This window comes from Diospyros lotus, chromosome 5 (genome assembly GCF_014633365.1).
Source record: "Diospyros lotus cultivar Yz01 chromosome 5, ASM1463336v1, whole genome shotgun sequence".
Taxonomy (NCBI): Eukaryota; Viridiplantae; Streptophyta; class Magnoliopsida; order Ericales; family Ebenaceae; genus Diospyros; species Diospyros lotus.
In genome coordinates, this window is record NC_068342.1 from 17231939 (window position 1) to 17255941 (window position 24003).

Sequence of the window (24003 nt, forward strand, 5' to 3'; positions counted from 1 at the left end):
TCGAGTTGTTTACTATGGCAATTGGGTAAAACAAGTAGATCATTGACGCCATTAACTACTTCACAAAGTGGGTAGAAGTTAAGGCTCTTACCACCATATTGGCTAAGAAGGTTTGATTGTTCCTATGGAAGAACATCATTTGCATGTTCAGGATTCCTCGACTCCTGATATTAAATGATAAAACTCAGTTTAAAGCTTGTATAATTTGAGAGTGATCCAAAAGATTGAAAATCATACATCATTTTACCTTAATGGCACATCCCAAGCTAATGGCTAAATCAAGTTGGCCAACAAAATTCTATTACAAAGACTTAAGGCTTGGGTCAAAAAGGTAAATGATAATTGGGTAAAAGAACTCCCAAGCATCCTCTTGTTATATCGGATGATCACTTAAACATCAACTGGGGAAATATCCTTCAGTCTTTGCTATGGATCTGAAGTAGTCATCCCTATTGAAATTTGATCCTCAAGTTTTTTTAATATAACATTTCAAGGTTAAGACTAACATAGTCGCATTACATGGCCAACTTGGATTTACAATAAGAACATTGAGACAAAGCTCACGTTAGGCAAGAGATTTACTGTTAGAGGCTTACCAAATACTACAATAAAAGGGTGTAGTCTAGATATTTTCTCCTGGGAGACTTAGTCTTATGACGAGTGAATAGGCAAGCTAGTTTTGAATTGGGAAGGGCCTTACAAGATCACAAAAGTATTGAGTCCAAGTCTAAGAACTTGAAATGTATAGAATTTAAGAAAGTTTTTTTAATAGAAAAGGTCATCCCATATGTAATAAACTATTGAGAAGGGGACCAAGCCACTTGGATAACTCTCGATTAATGAAATTCGTTAGGAAATGATATTTTGTTTCTTATGTTTGTTATAAGTCAAGAAAGGACCACACCATTCACACTTTAAGTCCCTTTACCTCAAGATGCCTACGTTGAGAAGGGGACCGCCTCACTCACACACTAAGTCCCTTCATCCTTAGGATGCCCAAGCCAAGAAATGAACCACCTCATTTGTAATCCAAGCCCCTTCATCTTCCAGATGCCTGTGCTGAGAATGGCACCACTGTAATGACCTGCCTTCCCAAGACATGTTACTATTCTGAGATTTTTTTTCCTCGTAACAACATTTCTAAATTCCCAAAATACTATATTCCATAAAAATCCCTTAAAACATATATATTTAGTATTCCAAATGATAAGCTAAGGAATGGTAAATTAAACATTTGTGGAAGCAGAATTGAAACCTAATGAGATATTATAATCACAAATGAATTCAAATCGTACAATATTGTTCTTAATAACCATAAAAATTACAATATCCAGCAGACAAATAAGCATATAATAACATGCCTAATATAATTAGAAATCTCACGACTTATTTTGTTATGGGTGTAGGACAGAAATATAATTGAAATCATGTCTCGACAACCTCTTTTCCCTTTCTACTGCTCGTCCCACCTGGAACATTAAATGTTCCAGGGACAAAGTCCAAATTAGAAGATAAATATTCTAAGTGGGGGTTTAAAATAATTTTCATGAATGTATGATATATGAACATGAATGAATTGACACCCTAGAGCAGCTTTCATTAGCATTCTAGCCTTAGAACGGAACCCTCAACAGTCACCCCGGCAAACACACACAGCACATAATACTTCTATGGTCATTTCGATAAAATTCACTTAGGGAAATGTAAATCTTGCTACTAGGGCAACATTCCATCATACCATGTTCAATATGGATGACAGAATTATTGATATGCCAATAATTTCATATCCAATGCAATGTCACAATTATCGAGGCAATAAAATGAATATGCATATGTATAATAAGATGCACATAAATCAATAGACTTAGCGAAATCCCTCACAAATTTCATGCCTTTTCAGGCAAAACATATTACGTATAAATTTTTGGGATAAACCACTCACATTGCTCTAACTATTTAAGCTTCCTGGAAATTCGTGCCCTACTTCAAGACTCGTGCCCTGATATTTTTCTTGACCAAATTTAAGGAAAAATTAATAAAATTAAATTCATTAATTTTTCAAATTTTTTTCCATTTTTTGTTTATTTTTTTCCTTTTTTGTCTATTTTTCTTTACCTCACGTGCACATACCCAAGCACCTTGTTTGTGTTTCCCACGCGTCTTCCCCGATTGTCTTCTCCAATTGCCTTCTCATTGCCGACCATTGATTTTGCTTCGATTTCTTGGTTTTTCTTTTTTTTTTCTTGCTCTATTTTTCCTTCCAAACACGATGGGTTCACTAATGGCTTGAAAATTCAACCAAAACACCCTCGATTTGGTCGATTTCCTCTTGTCTTTGACGATGCCCAATTTTTTGGTAAAGCTTCGAAACTACTTCAAACCAACACCAAAATCTCTCAAAATCTTCAGAATCTTCCCCTTCCCTTGGAGATCAAAACCCTTCTATCAATATCCCTCAATTTCTTCCCAAATGCTTGGATTTTTCAACGGAAAATCATGGAACCCTTAGCCAAAAACCCTCATATTTATAGCCATTTTTGACTAATTTTTTGGTTAATCTAGTTGCTTCTTTGCACCGATCATCTTTCCCTAGGCCTTGATGGCCTGACCTCTCTCCCCAAATGTCAATTTAAGGTGTTGCCAACAGCCACAGCGCGGCTGTTGGCTGTTTGTAGTGTTTACACTACTTTTTTACAATTTTACCCTCACTTATTGCCTTCTTTCACTTTGGTGTGGTGCCTTGCTCTCAAGTTCTTTGGTTTCAAAAATTATACTTAGCTCCATAACTTTAAAAAAATTGCATTTTTGCCCAAATAATAATTGTGGTATGCAGACAAAAGTCCCTCGACTTTTCTAGAAAGATGCATTGGATGAGGTTGAAGGGCCTAGAGATATATTCTAGGTTAAAGTCTCTCGATGAGTATCATTTGAATAGGTCCGAAGACTCTTCGAAGCTATTAAATGGCTTGAGCTCCAAAGAGTCTAAATGAGTCTTGGGCCTTGGAAATGTTAAGGCTTGACCTATTCGAAGACTTCCTAGAAGTTTCGGGAGGCTTTTGTCTTAGGAGATTATTTGAGATTATCTGGGTCTTCAATTTATTTAAAATATTTCTATGAACTTTTGGATTTTTGGCTTTGGTTTTCTTATAGCACCCTACAACAATTATTTTTGCATTTTGTTTAAAAAGTAAAAATTAATTATATTAATAAGATTTAAACTCATTATTTATAAATAATCCCTAATTATTATACTAAGACTTTTTTTAAAAAAAAATTATTTGAGAAATTAAAAAAACAAAATATTATTGTCAAACACCACCAAAATGTTTTTTTATTTATTTTACACAAGCCACAATTCCTAATATTTAAAAAACTAAGGGTGTATTTGATTGAGGGATAGAAAATGGAGAGGAATTTCAATTCCATGGAATATCAATTCTCACCCCACTCCCTAGGAATTCCAATTCCTTGATTTCAAGAAAAATCTTCGCCTTTTGAACTAAGATGGAATTCAAATTCCATGAAAAGAAAAATTGTTTGATGGAATTTCCTAGAATTTGGATGAAAAATGAATTTTACCCTCATTTTTCACTCCTATCAAACGCACCTTAAGTTTGCATACTTTTTTTTTTTTTTTATGGAAAATGACCAATTTTTATCAAAATTCTAGCTTTTGTAGTGTTCAATTAACCAATTTTTTCATGAAAAACATTTCTCACTTTGGCTCATGTGACCCTTATTTCCTACTTTTACTGGAATTTATTTTTCCATGTGGGGCTGGAATAGATTTTCCAAACAATGAGAGATGGAGCGATCTGGCAGAGACAGAGGCAGAGGAAAAGAAGAGTGGTTGAACGAGAAGACGAGCGAAAGAGAGGGTGATCGAATGAGGGGGCGAGCGAGAGGCAGCGATTGAGGGGACAACGACAATGGCAACGGTGGTGACGAACTGAGCGAGAGAGAAGACGAGCAAGAGAGAAAAACTAAATGAGAGAGGAACTGAACGAGAGTGGCGACAGTGGTGGTCTGTGATGGCAGCGACGACCATTGAGAGCAGCGATAAAGGTAGCGACGGCTATGTCATCTTTAAGCTATATATATATATTTGATTTTTTAAATATTTTTTGTAATATATTTGATTTGTTTTTAGACAATTATGTGGAATTCATTTAATGCAATCAAACACCTTTAATTGATATTTTATTTGAAATTTAATTATAAGTAATTCAATTTTCTTTTTACTCAAATTCTACCCTTATAATCAAACGCACCATAAGTGTATTTATCACTAAAAAATGACAATGTTTGAAATTAAAAAATATATAATAAATGTACATTATTTTCAGATCAGTTAACATAAGTGCATTTAACTACTAAAATTTATTATGATAAAAAACTACTGAAATTCATTTCCCAAATTTAACCAAATCTAATTGAAGGGGCTCAAATGAGACAATTCTAAACTCAAGGGACTTGCGCATGAAAACTTATCCGTGGAGGGATTTAACAGATGGGCATGCTCGTGTAATTAATCATCATTATTTTCTTTTTAACATTTTTGAGTGTATTTGTTTGTTTTTTTTTTTTTTTGGTTCATCTCCGTCATATCCATGTGTTTGTTTCATTCGGCTACAGAAGGAAAGAGCCTCCTCGCGTTTTCTCTCTCTCGCTCGCTCGGTCGCGCTCTCTCGCGCTCGAAACTGTTTCGATTTCTGTCCCTCGCTCCTCGCACGAACGATCGATCGTAAAAGTGTGAAATTCCGGGCTCGTTTCGATGTCTGTCTCTGGATAATTCCCCGATCCAGGCAGTTATTGCAACAAAACCCTAGTTTCAGACACGAGCCACCCGTATTAACCTCGAGCAAATAACAAACCTCATGAATGATCTTTCTCGTTCTGTTGGTTTTGTTGATTACCAAGGAACCCCGTAATTACTCCGTCCGAAGCCGCTGTGTACAGCCGACAAATTCGACGATCTATTCGAGTTTGGATTAGGGCAAAAGGGCTTGGCTCAGTATCGTCCATCTAATTTTAGCTGCTTTTTTTTACGGGAAGGGTTATCATAGGTCAATAGTATATGGGAAATTTTGTTATGTATCGTCTGGTTTAATTGTAGGTTGAGCTGGTTCAGATTCCAAGGAGGTGGGGTTTAGTTTGTTCTATTTGCGTTGGCTGGGGTTTATGGCTCTGGTTGGCTTGCGTTAATGGTGACCGGTAAATATTGGTAGGTGAATCCGGATCGTGCATCAATTCACTCTATCCTTATATTTCGTTTGGTTTGGACTTCAATAGCATTGCCAAGGTATTTTGAGGAGATAAAAGTTTTTTGGGCTATAAAAATACTGTCGTAATTTCTGGGCCTTGTCGCTTTGACGTGAGTTTGATTTGTTGAATTCTGACGTGGTGAGTGGTGGGTTGAAGACGCGTATCTGAGTAAATCATTCAGTATTCATTGCAGAATGAGCTTAGAAAATGACATTCAAAGCTCTGTTGAGAAGTCTGACGAATCAGTCTGTGAGCCTAAAACGTAATGAGCTTTTTTATCTCCTTGCATAGTTGTACTAGATCTGTTAATTTCAACTGCTCTTACTTTCATTTCTTGATCAATTTTGTTTCATTTCATATTTTTTATTATTCAATGCTAGGCGTCCACAACTTTCATATACGAGAGACTTCCTTTTATCGTTGAGCAACCTAGATGTTTGCAAACAGTTGCCAAGCGGATTTGACCCAACAATACTAAGGTATGATTCAATCATCCCTTCTTTTGAACAAATTTAGTAGAAGAGAGGCTGTTGGGCAAGACACTCCTTTCAGTCATCGGTACTGATTAATGGTTGTCATTTATGCTCCTGTTGATCTATGTGCGCCCGCGCATGCGTGAGCTCCCTAAGCCATTCTGTACTGATTAAACCATCATTTTGCATGACCAGTGAATTGGAGGATGCCTCACATGACATACAAGAAAGGCAAAGAGTTCCTGGAAACATGCCATTGCAGGGTTACAGGCGGAATGAATATGGTTCATCTCCACCTACCAGAGGGGATTCTGGCAATTATTCTCGGGGACTATATGGAAGGTGGGACAATCGTTCTTCTGGACGTAATGAGAGGGACAGTGACTCACAATCGGATAGAGATTCAGGTATGTTCTGAAGAACTTTTCCTCACTTTTATTGTTATCTTGGTGCATGGACAACATAACTGCATTTTTGCTTTCTTTGTAGACAATGTCTACATTATTTGTCTATAAGAAGCTATTTTGAGGCTTGCATTTGCTTCTGGTTTGAGGCAAAAAGATTTTTTGAGGTTGCATGCAATACCAAGCTTTATTACTTCTAATGACGAGATACATGCTTTGTATCATAAGAAGTATGAATAGGAAACATATAATAATGGGATATCCTGTTAAGCTTTGGGTTGTCAATTCAATGCCAACTTATTCTAATACACGAGATATCCATGTCAGTTAGAAGCTGGCATAAATAATACTCAGCTAATGTGCTCATGTAGAAGTTACTTGTTTAAAAGAAGATTCTCTTTTCCCACCTGAATTGGTCAGATGTATGCTTTGTAAAATATAATAATGGCATATTCTGTTAGGCTGTGGACTGTGTGTAAGTTAGAAACTTGAATAATATCTTTGCTAAGGTGTTCATGTAGAACTTACTTATTTGAAAGCACCAGTAAAGTCTACATAGCCAACATACTCATCATTTATCTATTTTTTAATTTCTATTTGAAGAGTTTGTTTTCTGTGTACCTTTTCAACTTTTGTCGTAGAACGTGCTTTTCTATTTGAAAAGTTTTGTTTTAGTTCTATTTTGTTAAAAGTAACTTAAAAAATTGGAAAAGTAGTGGAGAGTATTTTCAGTTAAATCTCTCTATTGACTTGTTAGGCAGGAGTAGCCTTACATTTTCGTTAGTATTAATAGGCTGTGGTTTCTATTCAATGCATTTTTAGTGTCTCGAACTTCATTCTTGTCATTAATAAGTTACCTGGGAATGTGAAATGCTTTTGAACTGCATCATGTGTGTCAGATGGTTGAGCACTATTATACTGCTAGGAAGCTGTGGAGCTTTTTCAGATTGTCTTTTTGTGTTTCATGGTCTATTCAAGGGAAAGAAATCATTGATGCTTTGATGGCACTAATTGATTAGTTAACAGGTTGAAGGAAACCATATTCTTTGTTCTCTTCTATGGATATTTTTTCATTTTATTTTTCTGTTTTTTTGCATCTTGGAGTATATGTAGATTGTATGGGTAATTGTCTTTCTTTTCCTTAAGGAATTGGCTTCTTTAGTAGGTCTTTCTATTAATGACATTTAAATTGTTCAAAAAACCTTCTGGCATTTATTTGTCTCATTTTTAGGTGTTCATTAAGATGCCTTTTTCCAAATTATATGGACGGCTTTTTCCTTTTCCTTTTGTAAGAATTAGATAATTAAAGAGGCCGCCAAAGAGCGGGTGAGCCAATGCAAAACACCCACCTCATCCGCTGGGGATAAAGCATGCAAAAACTCAAAAACTGTCCGACATATAGAAAATAAGCAAAAGACAAGACAAAACAGAATAAGAGCATGACAACCAGGAAAAAACAAGAAGAGAAGAATAGGTCTTCTGAGAATGAAAGAATGAGGATCTGCAATTATATTCGGTACAAAAACATACAGCTGTGCTCCACTTGAACTAGAAGTCCTTGACTGATGTCAGCATAAACTGCCGCATACCAGCGGTATTAAAAAAGAAACCCCAAAGCACTCTGGACAAAAGACAGTGAAATGGAAAATGTTTAGATGATTCCCTAAAACCTTTTACATGAAAACCAGCCAACAAAAAACTTGTCTCTTCCTCTCATGGTGTCAATCACTAAAATAGCTCTGTGAGCTGCCAACTAAGTAAAGAAGGCAAATCTAGAAGGGGCTTTTGTCTGCCTGATGGATTTCCAAGGGCTATCAGCTGTCTAGAACACTAAAAGGACCTTCTCATTATGGCTCCCAAACCCGTCTGACTTAACTGAGGAGATGGACATGCTTATCAAAAATACCAAAAATAGTGGTTAAAGACTCCAATTCTCTGTTAGAAAATTCCCTCTAAAATGATGAGACCAGGAAAACCTAAAGAAGTAACTGAAAAGAATTCTCTAACAACAATATCCTTGTCACTGGCAAGGAAAATGAGGTCTGAAATATATTATCAAAGGTGTAAAACCACCCCAGTTATCTAACAAAAGTTACAAAACTAGTCCTGACCCCATTACGAATATTAAATCTCAATGAACCTGGAGAAACACTCCTTAACTTCTGAACCAATGTAATACCTTTCCACACCTCAGTCCCTTGAGCCAAAGCTGGATGTTCTGATGGCCAGCCATGGAAACACACCTATATTCATTGACAATAATAACTTTCCTCTATAAGCTATTACGATCTAAAGCAAACCTTTGCATCTGCTTACCAAGGAGATTTTATTAAATGAACTTAGATTCTTAACACCTAATGCACCTTCCTCAAGAGGCAGTCACACCTTATTCTGGCTAACCAAATTGTACTTATACTACCCTAAGCTCCTTACAAAGAAGATCCCTCTAAATTTTCTCAACTCTGTGGCATTAGGCACATAAATTAAATGGAGACTCATACTATACATATATATATACACATATATCTATAAATGACGGACAATGGTCTCTTTATAAGAGTTAACCTATAAAATAGGATGCCAAACTCCTATCAAAATCAAGTGCAAAAATTGGGTGAAAACAGTATAAGGTCAAATCTGGAATGAAGATATTAAAATTAAGGTTTAAAAATTAAGAAAACCTCAAAAAGTTGAATTAGAGTAAGATGGCTATCTACAAAGTATCTTAGAAGACTATTTATGCTAGGGTTACAGCTATAATAAATCCTAGTTCTTGATCATAAAGGAATCCATCTAATCTTAGGAATCTATATATCTTAAAAAGTCACATCCTAGTCACATGACTACTTATATATTTTAAAAAGTCACATCCTAGTCACATGACTACTTATTAAAGCTAATAAATAAAAAAGTTTTCAAAACCTAATAACCTAAATACTAAGCATAATTAAACAAATAAAGTTAAAATAAAAAGACTAATAAACAAAGAATTTGCTCCTGCATCATCCCTTATGATAAATATGAGTCCTAGGGTTGCAATTGAGTTGAGGCTCGGCAAACCTGAGCTCAGGCTCAAGCTCGAGCATGAAAGCTTGGCTTGTTAATTTGGTTGATGAGTCGAGCTCAGGCTCAAGCTCGAGCTTAGGCTTGCCACCACTAAAAGAGGAGGCTGTGTGGCGGTGGCAACAGAGGGGAGGGGTGTGCAGTGGCAGCGAGAGGCAGGATGCAGTGGCGGTTGGTGGCGAAGGTAAGCGGAACAAGCAAATGTAGACTACTGGAGAAGAAGAGGAACATGCAGCGAAGGGAAGGGGAGAGAGAGGAACAGGCGAAAAATGGGTTTTTTGGAGAGAGAGAGTGCCCCCCTAAATCTAATAAATGATATAATGATTTGTATGCATATATACTGAAACAAGACTTTGAAAGTAATCCAATAGCTTGCTTGAATTAAATCTGAGAGTAACAGAAAATATATATACAAACTGCTGCTATATCACTTTCCTAGAAAGTAGGAAAGGATTTGGTACTCTACTCTTAAAAAATAGGGATAACTATCTCCTAAAACTTAGGAGATAAAGAAGATGTAAAATACAAAAGATTATAACAATTATCTACTACTAACAAACATAAATTTAAATAATCTAAAGATAATCTTGGTTTCTAACAGATATTATCAGCTTCTAGAGTCCTTCTCCACTTATACTTCTAACATAAACTGATCTCATCCAACATATACATATGTTAAATAATATATTTATAAAATTATGAATAAATTTATTAATGTATTTATAAACGATTTTGTTTTTATGAGCTAATTGCGAACTTCTAATCAGGCCTGCTTGCGAGTCTCTAATCGAGTTAGTTTGTGAGCTAATGAGCCAAGGTTTACTTACAAATTGAGTTTCAAAGTTAGGCTCAAGTTTGACTCGTTTATCTTAATGAACGAACTCGAATGAGTTTTTATTGAGCCAAACACTGAGTCGCTTACGAACGGTTTGTGACCTTAAATACGACCCCATCCAAGAGGCCAACCTATTTTCGTACCTTCCCATCAGATCCCTTTATATTTGAAAATAAAAAGTGGAGAAAGCCCTAAGTGGGTAGTGGATATGTAATACTTAAAGTAGTTGAGACTTGTGATCTGTTATGCAGTGAAGTCTACCAACATGTGAGGTTGGGTGTGGAGAAATATAATGGATGAAATTATCCTTCTCCTTAATAGTTTAAGCTTTTAGATGACTTGATTTTTTAATAATTTAACTCATTAGCAATTAGAAACACATCCAAAAACTAATTAGTTTAAGATTTTAAACACCTCTGGGTAAGGGCAATAAACATTGTATTAAGACTTTTCTCAAAGTGATGGGATAATTCTCTCTCTCTCTCTCTATATATATATATGTATGTATGTATGTATAGGAATATCAGGGTACTTTTGGAAAAGAAGCCATAGAAAAACCATCCAAACCCAAAGCTTTGTTGACCCTGTAGCTACTATATGAGACTCAAATAGGTGGCTGGCCTTGTAAAAGGATTTGCATCTCTAGAAGGCGCATAAAGGTTTCACAAACAGTGTTCTTGAAATAGTGTCTTTAGAGAGAAAGGATATAGAACAGTTTTTTAGCGATATGGAGATGATAATATTTAGGTTTGCATTGTTTTTTGTACACGTTTCTTTTTTTGGCTCATAGAAGTGCCCTTAAATTGTCTTTTGTTACACATTTATTAGCTCTGACTCATTAGTCTTTCATTTGTTTTTTTTTAGGGGTTATCAGCTTGATATGATCTTTGTTTCTCTTTGTATACCTCGAGTAAATAAGCAGATACCCCTCTTAAGTATTTTTCTCGTAAAGCTCACTTGTCAAAGGAAAAATAAAATTAGGGGTGTGCACGGTGCGGTTTGGCCGGTCTGAACCATTTGGCGACCAAACCAGACCAGGGTCAGGTCTGGTTTGGGTGCGGCCAAACCGCACCAATCCAAACTGCATTTGCGGTCTGGATTGGTGCGGTTTACCGCGGTTTGAAAATAACCTATTTAACATACAATCTCCAACCTGTTATAAATAAACAAAACATGCGACATTGTTATAACATATTCAACTAAGAATATTAGCAACTTCATTTCTTGTCACCAGGTCATAGCAATTATCAAACAGATGGCGATAATTATCCACTAAATCTTGTACATGGATGACGTGAAAATGATAATCACAAACAATTGGAAAAGTATGATGAAAACAACATAAGAGAGGGTGAAAAAAAACTGACAATAAGTATATATAATCAAATTGCTCGAGCCAAAGGGCTACTCAGACCACATTTGTCTCTTGGATTTAACTCCAGAAACTGAAGATTTCAGAACTCACCATGATGACTATTTTGAGGAACCAGGCAATACCAAAGCATTACAATTTGACCAAGCTTTTGAATTTTTACGCAATTTTTATGTTTTTCAGTCATTTTATTCCTTCCAATCCCAAAACAGAAAGTAGTTTTCTGATGTAAAACAAAATAAGATGAGATCTAGAATTGCATAGATTCAGGATATCCTCTCTGTTACAAACCAACATCAGTGAATCTAAAACTAGGCTTCTGATGTATCAATAGCCACAACAAACAAACAAACAAACACACACTAGACGTTAATAAAAATACACACACCTAGACGCTTCGGCTCGAGCTTCCTCTCCTCCGCCTCGATTTGCCGTAGCCAGCGGTGGAACCTTGGGTGTGGGCTACCACGATTCTCCAAGGACGAGGAGAAAGAGAAAGCAGAAGGGAAGACGATGGAAGCTAGAAGGTTGCAGCAGCAGTGGTGATCGGATGATTCCGATTGGGGGGAACTGGGGAAGGGTTGTGCGGGTGGGGGAGGTCCAGAGGGGGCTGCCGATTAGAGTTGTGCACGTGACAGATCTACAGCCATAGTTATTGTTATTGTATTCCCATTCAACCCACAGCCATGGTTTGTTGCAAAAATATCAACAGCCTCAAAATGCAGCAATGGAGGATTGTAGACTTTCCTTGAATACTCATACCAAGGCTATTTGTGAGCATTAACATTAGGGGCTGCTGCAACTTCAATTCCAGCCAACGATTTCTCAATGACTGACCCCTGGCTTCCATCTCGACCTTCTTTCCTAACATGACTTACATCTAGATTAGGCTGTGCATCACCGGGATTAGCTTCTTGCTATTGTAGAGTGTGGTCTACCCCAATCTCCTCATCCAATATTCTTTCATCTTTGGAATCCTGGGTTTCCATTGACTTGTTCATTTCATTTACAACGCCAACTTCCTTAATATTGGTTGAAGTTTCAGTCAGAATCTCCTGATTACATGAAAGTAATTCAACAACTCCTCCTTCCTTGTGTTTGCTGGAATTTCCCTCTATGTGAACCTCTCTTTCAACAATTTCAAATTGTCCCTTTGCCTTTGCTACCCTATCAATTTGTTCATCATAGATTCCTTTTGAATAATGCCATTCATCACCAATTTCATCACTGATGTTGCATTCCTCCTTGATAATTCTGTTGAAACAGGTATCCTTCTTCCACTCCACGTTGGAGGTAAGCATTGAATCGCCCTTCCATAATCTTGACTTCTCCTTTGGCTGCTCCATTTTAAGGAAGTCCTCATTGGTAAAACTTTTGCGATAATCCTCAAAGAATTCCGCGAGAAAGCTATAATGATACTTCTTAGTTAGTATCATCGCAAACTCTTACAATTGCTCATGTAACATTTGGCTGAATTCCTTATGTTTCCTGTTGCTCCCAGCTGAAAATGCAGCTTGCAGCCTTCTTTTGTTGCCCTTGAGACTCCATTTGTCTCATGCAGGAACTGCTCTCCATGGCCGATTCCTCACCAACAAAACACTGCAAAGACCAAGGAGCAGGAGTTCTGTACATTTTTTTCTGTTTCACCCGCTATAACAATTCCTTTACTTGCCTCAAATGCAATTCAATAACTGAAGAAAACCCACTCTACTTCGTCTCCCTTCTTCAAACAAAGTTAAGTAAATTTCAAAGTCGAAATTACCCTTTGTTTACCTTACTAATAGCTTAGAATCTGATTGGAATTACCACCCGCGGGATTCCTCCACTGATCTGCTGCTCAATCCCTTCACCGGAGCCACGAACAAGTCGCCTTAAGCCTTCTCAATTTGGGCTAGAACTGTTTGTCCGCCTCCTACCACCCAATCGGTTTTGCAATCTTGGAATTTTGCCCCTTGTAATTTGGCCGAGACCCCACAAAATTTAGTGCAGTAAGAGGAATTGGAAGCTGGAATTAGTTGTTGTGCTAGCTTACTGACACACACTGCCCAGCCTTGGAAAATAGCCGCAAACAACCTGCTCCTCCGCTTCACATTAGTCGCCTAGGACAAGCGATCACCTCACCACAGTTAGCGATCTTCAATTCTCCAACAAGGTGAATCGCTAGGCAACGGATTCAAAAAGTCTCCTACACTCATCTTGCCTTCTGGATCGACTGCAGCAATTCAGAAAACAACAACAATTCGCCCCTGTTGTTCCACCTTCAAAGTCGCGACAGCCAAGATTGATTTGCTGCCTCTTTCACATGCACGTCTTCCTTCTCACTCAAAGTGAATTCAAGATCGCTGGTGTAGTCGCTACCCAATCACCGTCCACAAGCTCCAATCGTGAATCCTCCTAGCTTGCTCGCCTTCAATTATGGACAAGATTGGAGTCTTAGCTGCGAGCCATCAGCCTCTTGCACTGATCGCTCTCCACACAAGATTACAGCGGATTAAAGATTGCTCAAGCTCTGTGTGCGTTTGCTAAGATTCAACGACTACCCCCAAACTCGCTTCCACTTCGCGCCTTCCTTTCTCACCAGAATCAGTGCCTTTGTCTCACCAAACCGTCTTCAACGGACTCCCTCACCAACCGCAAACGTTGTCTGTTCGTGGCGCTTCAAGTATGCTCGCCTATCAACCCACTCCAATCGTGAACGCTTCTCTATACTAATAAATGATGGGCTCCACTATGAATCGACGACGGGAATTACAGCCGACAAAATCGACCAACTCACTTACAAGAATAATTGAATTTACAATCGAGGAACGATTGGCTCTGATCGGAATCACCTTCCGATCCAAATGAGCAACACACTGCTAAGCCCCAATTGGATTCACCTTCAAATCGGAGCTGCAACAAAATCACAGCCAAGGATGGTAATGCTCTGATACCGATTTGTCATGAACCTAGGGTTCATAACGGGCTTAAATTGGAATTCAGAGGGATCCGAGAGGCTTAGGATTAAGAACATAAAGTTTAGAGGGATATTTGTACAGAAATAAGGGAAGGATGTTGAGAGAAATGAGGGAGAGAAGTAGAGAGAAAATGAGAGGGAGAATTGTAGAGAGAGAATCAGATTTTCATTAATCAATTCAAGCATATCCTCTCCTTTTACAATGGGCCTTTTTATAGGCATAATAGCTAGTTGCTTAACTAATTTCTAACAACATCCTAACAGCACCTATGTGCTTCTAACAACTTGTAAAAATATCCTGACAAACCATTGCAATCCTATTATAATGATGTCCTTCCATTATTCCTTGAGTCATGACACAGGGATTATGTAAAAATATTGGGTTTCATGGGTGATTGAAAAACTTTAGAGATTTCTTCTTGTGGTCCAAGCGTGAATGAAGGTATTCAAACCAACTGGGATGTTTTTAATCTCCATCATTTGCACAGGCAGATGCAAGTCTATAGCACAGATTCCCTACTCCTAAAAAGGGTATCCATGAATCAGAGGCATCATTCAGCAACTAGTCTTTTTTATGGATGGCAAGTATGTTGTTTTGGACATAGGAATTACATGAAAGTTTAATGTTAGGAGGCGGAGTTTATTGGTCTTCTAGGAATGTTGATCTATTGGTCAAATTAGCCAGGAATAATGCCTTGTGGTGGCTAAGATAAATTTTTCAGATTAATAAAAGTTATCACCTATCCTAGGCAAGAGATCCAATGATCCAATGGTTTTCAAACCATTTTATTTAGGGGTGTTCAAAAAAACCGATGCATCGCGGAAACTGGCCAGACTAGACGGAACAGGTCAGTTTTTTTTTTTAGCGGTCGGAAACGGTTTGAAGGCTGTCCAAACCGCGCGATTCGCGATTTGGACAGTAGGCGGTTCGGTTTTAAACGGAACCGCCCAGAAAATTAAAAATTTTTTTAAAAAAAAAATATATATATAAAGGCACCCATAGCCCCGCACAACCCCTTCCCCACCCACAACCCTAATCCTTACTCGCAATCTGCAGAGCCCCCTCCCCCACCCGCAACCTAATCCCTAATCGCAATCGGCAGTCCCCCTCACCCGCGCAACGATAATCGACAGCCCCCTCTTGTATTGGACGGTAATGAAGTACTAACGGAAGTCGCGAACATGGATAGTCCTTCGATTGGACTCCAAGGTTCAGCTACTAGCTATGTCAATCCGGAAGTGGCAGATCATGTCCATAGATTGGAGACCAAGCTTGATTGGATATCTATTACCGGGGGTGGTTGTATTGGACTTGAACTCGATGAAGTTTTCCCTACTGAAATTATGGGCCAATTTATGCTTGGAATTGATCTTGGAAACTTAAGAACGAAGAAAAAGAAGCCTAGAAGGAGAAAGCAAGAAAGAAGAATGAAACGGATTGAGAAAGCGGGTATAGGATTAAAAGTAATGAATAGTTGTTACAAGTTCTTGGGGACAAGAACTCTCTCAAGGAGTGGGGAATTGTCATGATCCAAGGAATAATGGAAGGGCATCATTGTAATAGGGTTGCAATGGTTTGTTAGGATAATTTTACAAGTTGTTAGAAGCACATGGGTGCTGTTAGGATGTTGTTAGAAATTAGTTAAACAACTAGTTACTATGCCTATAAAAAGACCCATTGTAAGAGGAGAGGATATGCTTGAATTGATTAATGAAAATCTGATTCTCTCTCTACAATTCTCCCTTTCATTTTCTTTCTACTTCTCTCCCTCATTTCTCTCTACGTCCTTCCCCCATTTCTGTCCAAATATCCCTCTAAACTTTCTGTTCTTAATCCTAAGCCTCTTGGATCCCTCCGAATTGCAATTTCTGCCTGTTATGAACCCTAGGTTCATGACACCCTGTTCTTTAGAATTTTAGTTTTTTTAAATTTGTTTTTTTCTGTTTGATAAGGAAAGAGGTATATAGTGTTAGGATTTGCATTAGTTAAGTTGTCAAGTCTCGGTAGAGGGCTTTTGTATGTAGTTGGAAATAAATTTGTATGTTTATATTTTATGTGTTTAAAATGTAACGGAAATAACTTATAGAAGTTATTTCTGACAATCCTTATTATTTCTTTATTTGCATGTAAGTCCTTGGTTGTAACCGCCTCTATCTCTTATAAATAGTGGTGGATAGGTTCTAGGGTAGGGCAATTTAGCATTCATTCTTTCTGATTTTCTTGCACAGTCTCTAGAGAGAATTAAGAGAGAGCTTTGCTCAGTCCTTGTATTCTCGGGAGGGGAGGTTATTGTTCATAGCCAACAGTGTGTGAGAGGGAGTGCTATATCTTGTTGGCTTTCTAGTGGATTCTGTCTCGGTCACCGTGACATTGAATTTAGGGCATTTATACCTGAACCACGATAAGATTCTTGTCTCCTTCCTTTTTTGCTATTGTGTCAATTTACTCTAATATTGGTTTGTTTATTACTGTTTTCTATCGGGTGGGTTTTGGCTGTGAGAGAGAGTGATTTTTTGTGTGTTAATCGATCCTATATTCAACATATGGTGAGAGAGGGTGATTTCTTGTGTGTTAATCGATCCTATATTCAACATATGGCACATAAAAATGCCTAAAGGGGGCGAACCTTCTCAGAAAAGAACTTATTTTTTTTTAATAAGTAATGGAACTTATAAAAGTTCACAGATGCCCTTTTTAGGAGTAGGAAATTTGTGCTTTGGCCTTGCATCTCCATGTGCAAACGATGGAGATTAAAAACATCCCAGTTGGTTTGGATACCTTCTTTCATGCTTGAACAATAAGAAGAAATCTCTAAAGATGTCCAATCACCTGGAACCCAATATTTTTACATAATCCTTGTTCGTTAGAATTTTGTTTTTTCAAATTTGTTTTTTTTTTGGTTTGGTAAGGAAAGATGTATATGGAACATAAAAATGCCTAAAGGGGGTGAACCTTTTGTTAGATCTTAGATCTGATAGGAGAATTCTCAACTATTTAAAAAGGAATTAGGCAGGGAAAGTGAGAGGGAAAGGGTAAGAATTAGAGAATTGAGGGGGAAAGTAAGAGAGAGAGAGAGAGGAGGAAATTTGAACGGTTTCTATAGATTTGTCATAGTTTGAAATGGCTGGGTCAATTTCTCTTATACTAATCCTCAGCTATGGATTGACGCTAAAACGATTATCAATCTCTTATACACTTGCACTATTGGAACATTCCTTCAGCTATGCCAATTCCCTTTTATTTTGTAAGGCCTAATAGCCTAAGTATGTGACAACTTCCTTCCCCCCCCCCCCCCCCCCCCCCAAAAAAAAAAAAAAAAAAAAAAAAAGAGGCAATGTCTTGTCCTTAAGAAATGTGTAATAGGGTGGCAGTGTTGAGAAACTACATCAGGAGATTTGGCAAATACTCCCCAGTGTTATTGTCCAAGTGGAGGGAAGACCATTTGACAAGCACTTGGGTGATGGGAGCTCTTTGCTTGTAGATAATTCATTTATCTCCATTTATCTAGGATAGTGGTTGGTGCCACTGAGTCTACTTCCTCCTTGAGATTAAGTGGAAGTGTTGGGCTGGCCACTTGTGTTCTGACAGCTTTCTTGAGCAGGGAGATGTGGAATACAAGGTGTATTTGAGGTCCCTCTGGTAACTACAAACGATAGGCCACTTGCTCTATCCTTGCTAGAATTGGAAAAGGTCCATAAAACTTGGGACTCAATTTAGACATTGGCTGACGAGTTAGGGCTTTGAGATGTGGGTGGCTCAATTTCAAGTATACTTCCTCTCCTTTTGAGAATTCCCTTTCACTATGCCTCCTGTCTACCATCTGTTTCATCCTGTTTTGTGCCTTAGCCAATTTCGTCTTCAATAATTGTAGGATATCTTGCCTTTGTTGCATATATGCCCCAATAGCTGCCACTGTGGATTGCTTCCCAGTAGTTGGTAGGAGGGCTGGTTTGTAGCCATATAGAGCTTCAAACAGAGTCATCTTAATCAAACTGTTGTAGTTTGCATCGAGTTTAAGCCCTAGAAGAAACTAGTGAAGTCAAAGTATCAAGCGACAGTTTATTCTAAGTATAGTTATGTACTTATGTATGGGGGTTATGATAGGAAATGTGTAGTCTTTTATTTCCTTTGTAACATCCGCCCATAGTGTCTATAAATAGAAGACATAGGGCAGCCGTTTGGGAGCGATCATTTATTTTGGTGTGCAAGTGTAGTGTGTGAGAGAGAAGCTAGAAGAAAGATAGACTTTGTAATCTCCAAGATTGACTGTACTCGCTTGTATGTGTGAGAGGGACTCTTATTGTCATGTCCCTAGGAGTAATGGAAGGTCAATATTGTAGTAGAGATATAATAAAGGGGTAATCTCGTAATAGGTTTATAATAATTGTTAGGATATATTTTAGCAAGTGGTTAGAAGCACATGGGAGTATATGCTAGGCTGTTTGAAGGAAATATGCCTATATAAGGTTGTTGTAATGGGTTTGTTTCCTTATCCAGGAATTAATGAGTTGAAATCTAATTTCTCCTCCTTCGAATTCTCTCCCTTTCTTGATCTTCATCTCATTCTTTTATGTTCTTCTAATCCTCCTAACACCGCTTCTAATTCCCCCCTCATTCTTTCAAATCTCCCCCTAATTTCCTCTTGTTCTTGGCCTTAGCTAAATCGGATTCTTCCGATTCCCAAACTGATCCTAGGTTAAGCCCTAGGTTCATGACAAATTGGTATCAGAGCAATCGTTCCTTGACTGTGAGTTCTAAAATTTAGTAGTTGTTCGATCCAATTTTGAAGTAAACAAGTCAATTTGAAGTAGAGCCTACAATTCTCGGCTGAAGGCGAAGAAGAATTCTAGAAACGATTTCATAAGTGTTGTAATTCAAGCAATTATCAAGATGCTGTACAGAGTTGATTAAGTCCGGAACGTGGTGGAGTCAGACGATCTAGAGTCGAAATTGAAAGACGAAGTAGCATCAAGCCATTAGATGGTTGGGTGAGACAAAGGTGCTAATTCTCGTTAGAAAGGAAGGCGCGAAGTGGAAGCAGGTTTGGGGCAGTCATTGAATCTCAGCAATCGCACATTGAGCTCGGGCAATCTTGAATCCGCTGTAGTCTTGTGTAGAGAGCGATCAATGCAAGAGGCTAACGGCTCATGGCTTAAGACTCCAATCTTGTCCAGAATTGAAGGCGAGCAAGCCAGGAGGATTCACGATTGGAGTTTGTGGACGGTGATTGGGTGGCGACCAGTGCAAGGAGGAATTGGACTTGGATTGATCGAGCAACGATTTTGACGGAATTAGCGAGTTCCAGCATTCCGGTTAGTTTGGGTGGGCTCTCAGCGGAGGATTAATTCTCGGCCTTTGTGATTTCAATAGATTTTAGTTCGAGTATTGAAGATGAGTCTGCCATGACTCTCGGTCGCGAAATTCAAGAAGCGTGAGTTGCATCAAAGTTGTGCAACGTGCCGAGTGGCGCCGACTAGATCCAAGTCGCTACGTGTGTGTGATAGATGCAAGCAAACTCAGGCGATCTTGGCTGTTGCTCTTTAGCAACGGATCTGGACCATTGCCCAGCTTCTCATTCCTCTTATTGCTGCTAAATTTTGTGGGGTCTTGGCCAAATTATAAGAGGCTAAAGTCCAAGATTGCAATACCGATTGGGTGGTAGGAGGTGGACGAACAGTTCTGGCCCAAATTGAGAAGGCTTAAGGCGACTTGTTTGTGGTTCCAGTGAAGGGATTGAGCAGCGAATCAATGAAGAGGAATTCCCCGGGCGATAATTCCAATCAAATTCTAGGTTGCTAGTAAGGTAAACAAAGGGTAATTTTGACTTTGAATTTTGGTTAACTTTGTTTGAATTGGAGAGGCAAAGAAGAGCAGTATGTATATAACTACTTGGTCTTCAAAGTATGTTGATTGTGAAAAATCGGCTAAGGGGAGCAGTGCACGTAGGAGACCATTGGAGCCTCAGCCTCAATTGCAGTAGAAGAATGCTTCATTTTTAGTTGGAATGGAGCCTCAATGACAGCCAAAGAATGTTGCATTTTCAGTTGGCAGCAACAGGGATAAGGAGCAGTGTAGCCAGAAGAATCAAACATGGGGAAAGAAGTTTGAGAATGACTCTACCCGAAGGGATAAAGGAACAAATAGAGGGATTCATGAAGAGTGCGAGGAATTTGGCCGTATGTTTCGCGAGAAGCTGTAGGAGTTTGCAATGATACTAATCAAGAAGTACTATTTCAATCCCTAAAATTTTCCTTGCTTCTCCTAACTCCATCTCAAAAGATGATTTTAATTTCTGCTTTAACCTATGGATTTCTTCATTTGATTGACTAGCAATCAGTATGTCATCCACGTACAGGAGGAGATATATCGAAATTTTAGATGAAATATCCTTAACATAGGCACAACAATTAAACGCATTTCTCTTGAAACCTTGGTTGATCATGAATGTATCAAATTTTCTATACCACTGTCTAGGGGATTTGAGGTTAGGGGGCTTTGTAATCTCGGGTTAACTCTGTATCGCCTGGGGATAGGGTTGTGAGAGAGTGTTCTATAGTGTTTGTAATTGTTCTTGTGATTCAAGATAGTGGAGAAGAGGCCTAAGGCAGTCTGGATGTAGGTTTTTATCAAGGGAACTAAACCAGGATAAACTTCTGTCTCTTTGTGTGTATAGTTTATACTGTTGTTTTCATTTCTTGTTCTTTGTTTACTTATTGTACCGTGAGTGGAGTATTGTCTGTGTATTCTCGAGGGTTGAGTGTTTGAATTAGTGAGGTAGAATCTGGGATTACAGATCCCACTCAATTTTGTATTTCTACCACTGTAGCTGACACTTGTTGCAACTGTGTCTCCATCTACTTCATTCATCGTCGACCATAGTGTTTGATCGCTCTAAAGTTTGCCAGCTAGGAACTTGCTTTGATACTAGAATGTCAGATCCTAGATTTGACAGGAGAATTATCAGCTATTTGAGAAGGAATTAGGCGGGGAAAATGAGAGGGAAGGGGTAAGAATTAGAGAATTGAGGGGGAAAGTTTGAGAGGGAGAGGGGGGGGGGGGGAAGGAAATTTGAATCACTTCTATAGATTTATCATAGATTGAAATGGCTGGGTCAGTTCCTCCTATACTGATCCTCAGCTATAGATTGGTGGCAAAACAGTTACCAATCACTAATACACTTGTACAACTTGCACTACTGGAACATTCCTCTAGTTATGCTAATTCCCTTTTATTTTGTAAAGACCTAATACCCTAAGTACGTGAAAACTTATCAGAAAACAACTTTTTTTTTTAAAATAAGTAATGGAACTTATAAAAAAATTCACAGATGCCCTTTTAGGAGTAGGAAATCTGTGCTCTGGACTTGCATCTCCATGTGCGAATGATGGAGATTAAAAACATTCCAGTTGGTTTGGATACCTTCTTTCACGCTTGGACAACAAGAAGAAATCTCTAAAGATGTCCAATTACCTGAAACCCAATATTTTTACATAATCCCTGTTCTTTAGAATTTTGGTTTTTTCAAATTTGTTTTTTTCTGTTTGGAAGGAAAGATGTATATGGCACATAAAAATGCCTAAGGGGGTGAACCTTATCAGAAAAGAACATTTTTTTTTTTTTTAATAAGTAATGGAACCCACAAAAAAAATTGCCGTGGAGTGAACCTTGTACAAGGACCAAGTTGAAAGGCACATTTTCATTTTTGATGGCCAAAATGCATAAAATAAAAATGCCTACATAACTTGAGGCACATGGATATGCCTCTCATATAGAAACTGCACAACTAAAGAAAGTAGAAATGGAATGCTTAGTGTTAGCTGTAAAAAAAGGGAAAAGTGAAAGGTTCCTTCATGAGTTTGATAGGCCACTGGTGTACCGGACCTACCAAAGACTAGCAAGCATGAAGGGGAGAATAGGGAATTAGCACATGTAGGTTGTTACAACCAGCATGTGCGTATGGGGGGTAGTTTTGTAATCCATAGGTTGAGGGAATAATCTGCATGTGTAAGAGAATTCGGTTAGAGAGGGGCAGAGGAGCGGTATAAAGAGTTGGGAAGAAGAGGGAGAGGGTAGCTAGTTTTTGATAGAAGAATTGGGAGAGTAAGGGCCTTTCGAATGCCCTGGTTTGTTCTTGTTTTCTTGCTGAAAAGTATTGATAATTATTAGTATTTGATTGTTGTTTGGATTTCTATCGGGGTTCCTATCAATTTGGTATCAGAGCGTTTCGATCCTAATGGTGAACTTGACTGATCTAGTCGATGATTTGGAGATGAGGGTGGAAGGCATTCCACTGGGAGATGATGCTATGAGGAGTACGTTTCAAAAGATGGAGAGACACCTAGCGAACTTGCTAAAGCTGTTCGTGAGGATGCGAGCGAGATGGGAAGAATAGGAGCAGGCGAGCAAGAGCAAGAGGAAGAACGAGGAGAGACGGGAGGAGCAAGAGAGAGAGAGAGAAAGGGGGAGCGTGATGAGGAAGACCAACCTGCGGGTTCGCCTGTGTTAAGGGAGGGAACGCCGGTAGCTGGAGGGAGAAGTGGCGAAGGGGGCGGCTGGGTCGATGGTGTCGGAAGGCAGTAGTACCGTGGGAGACGCCTGGAAATACCCATCTTCGAGGGAGATGATCCAGATGGCTGGGTCTTTAGGGCTGAGCGCTACTTCCTGGTGAACCAGCTGTCTGATGCGGAGAAGTTGGAGTCAGTGGCCTCATGCTTTGAAGGAGCGGCTCTGTCGTGGTTCCAATGGGAGCAAAGACGAGGACGGGTGAGGAGCTGGAAGGAGCTCAAGGTGATGTTGGGGGATAGGTTCAGGATAGTGCAGGAAGGCACGGTGGAAGAGAGGTTCCTTGCGCTTCGACAGTGGGGGTCCGTCAAGGACTACCGCCTTGGCGTCGAGACTCTGACCTCACCGCTCACAGGCATGCCAAAGGCGTTGCTGGAGGGCCACTTTATCAACGAAATGGAGCCGGTCATCCGAGCCGAGATGAGGGTGTTGAGGCTGATTGGGCTGGAGCAGATGATGGACCTAGCCCAACCAATTGAGGAGATGAATCTGGTGATTCGTGGAAGCATTTTTGGACCCGGCCCAAACAAAGGTCAGGCCCTTCGTCCCCAATTTCGAATCACCAGTGGGTAGTGATCTTGCCACCTCCGACGATGGCACAAAAATGGGTGATGCCCAGCCCCGCCTCATCACACTGGCCTCCGGCCTTCGCTAAGGCAATGGGTGAGGAGTTGGGAGTTGTGGTGTTGGCTGGCGAGAAGACGGACACAGCAACACTGTGTTTGGAGGGTGCTGCACTTCCATAGGCCCAGTGGGAGTGAAGGAGACGAAGAGAGATTCGTGTGAGTAAGAAAGCAAACCTAAAAGACGAAGCCATAGGGCGCCACCATCGCATCTCTGCTCAAGCAATGGCGAAGAAGGGGAAGGCGAAGAAAAAAAGCCGGTGACTAGACCACCACAAGGTGACGGCAAAAGCGTCAAGAAGAAACGCAAGAAGAAGAAGAAGCTTCAGAAATGCCAAGCTCCAGTCCCAACCAAAGACACCGAGATGCCAATTTAGTTCGATTTGGACGCCGACGGTGATTCCTCCTCCGGTGAGACCAAGCCCGAGAAGATCCAGAAACTTCTCGAG

General features: G+C 39.2%; 1 protein-coding gene across 1 annotated transcript in view; it reads left to right on the plus strand.

Moving 5' to 3' along the window:
- Window positions 1-4597: 4597 nt before the first annotated feature.
- LOC127802414 (uncharacterized) overlaps window positions 4598-24003 on the plus strand; it is a 43061-nt gene continuing 23655 nt past the window's right edge. Inside the window, exons 1-3 of the mRNA XM_052338206.1 lie at window positions 4598-5527; window positions 5646-5744; window positions 5934-6145. Coding sequence (XP_052194166.1) covers window positions 5460-5527; window positions 5646-5744; window positions 5934-6145 — 379 coding nt within the window. The 5' untranslated portion in view covers window positions 4598-5459. The remainder of the gene's footprint in view (window positions 5528-5645; window positions 5745-5933; window positions 6146-24003) is intronic.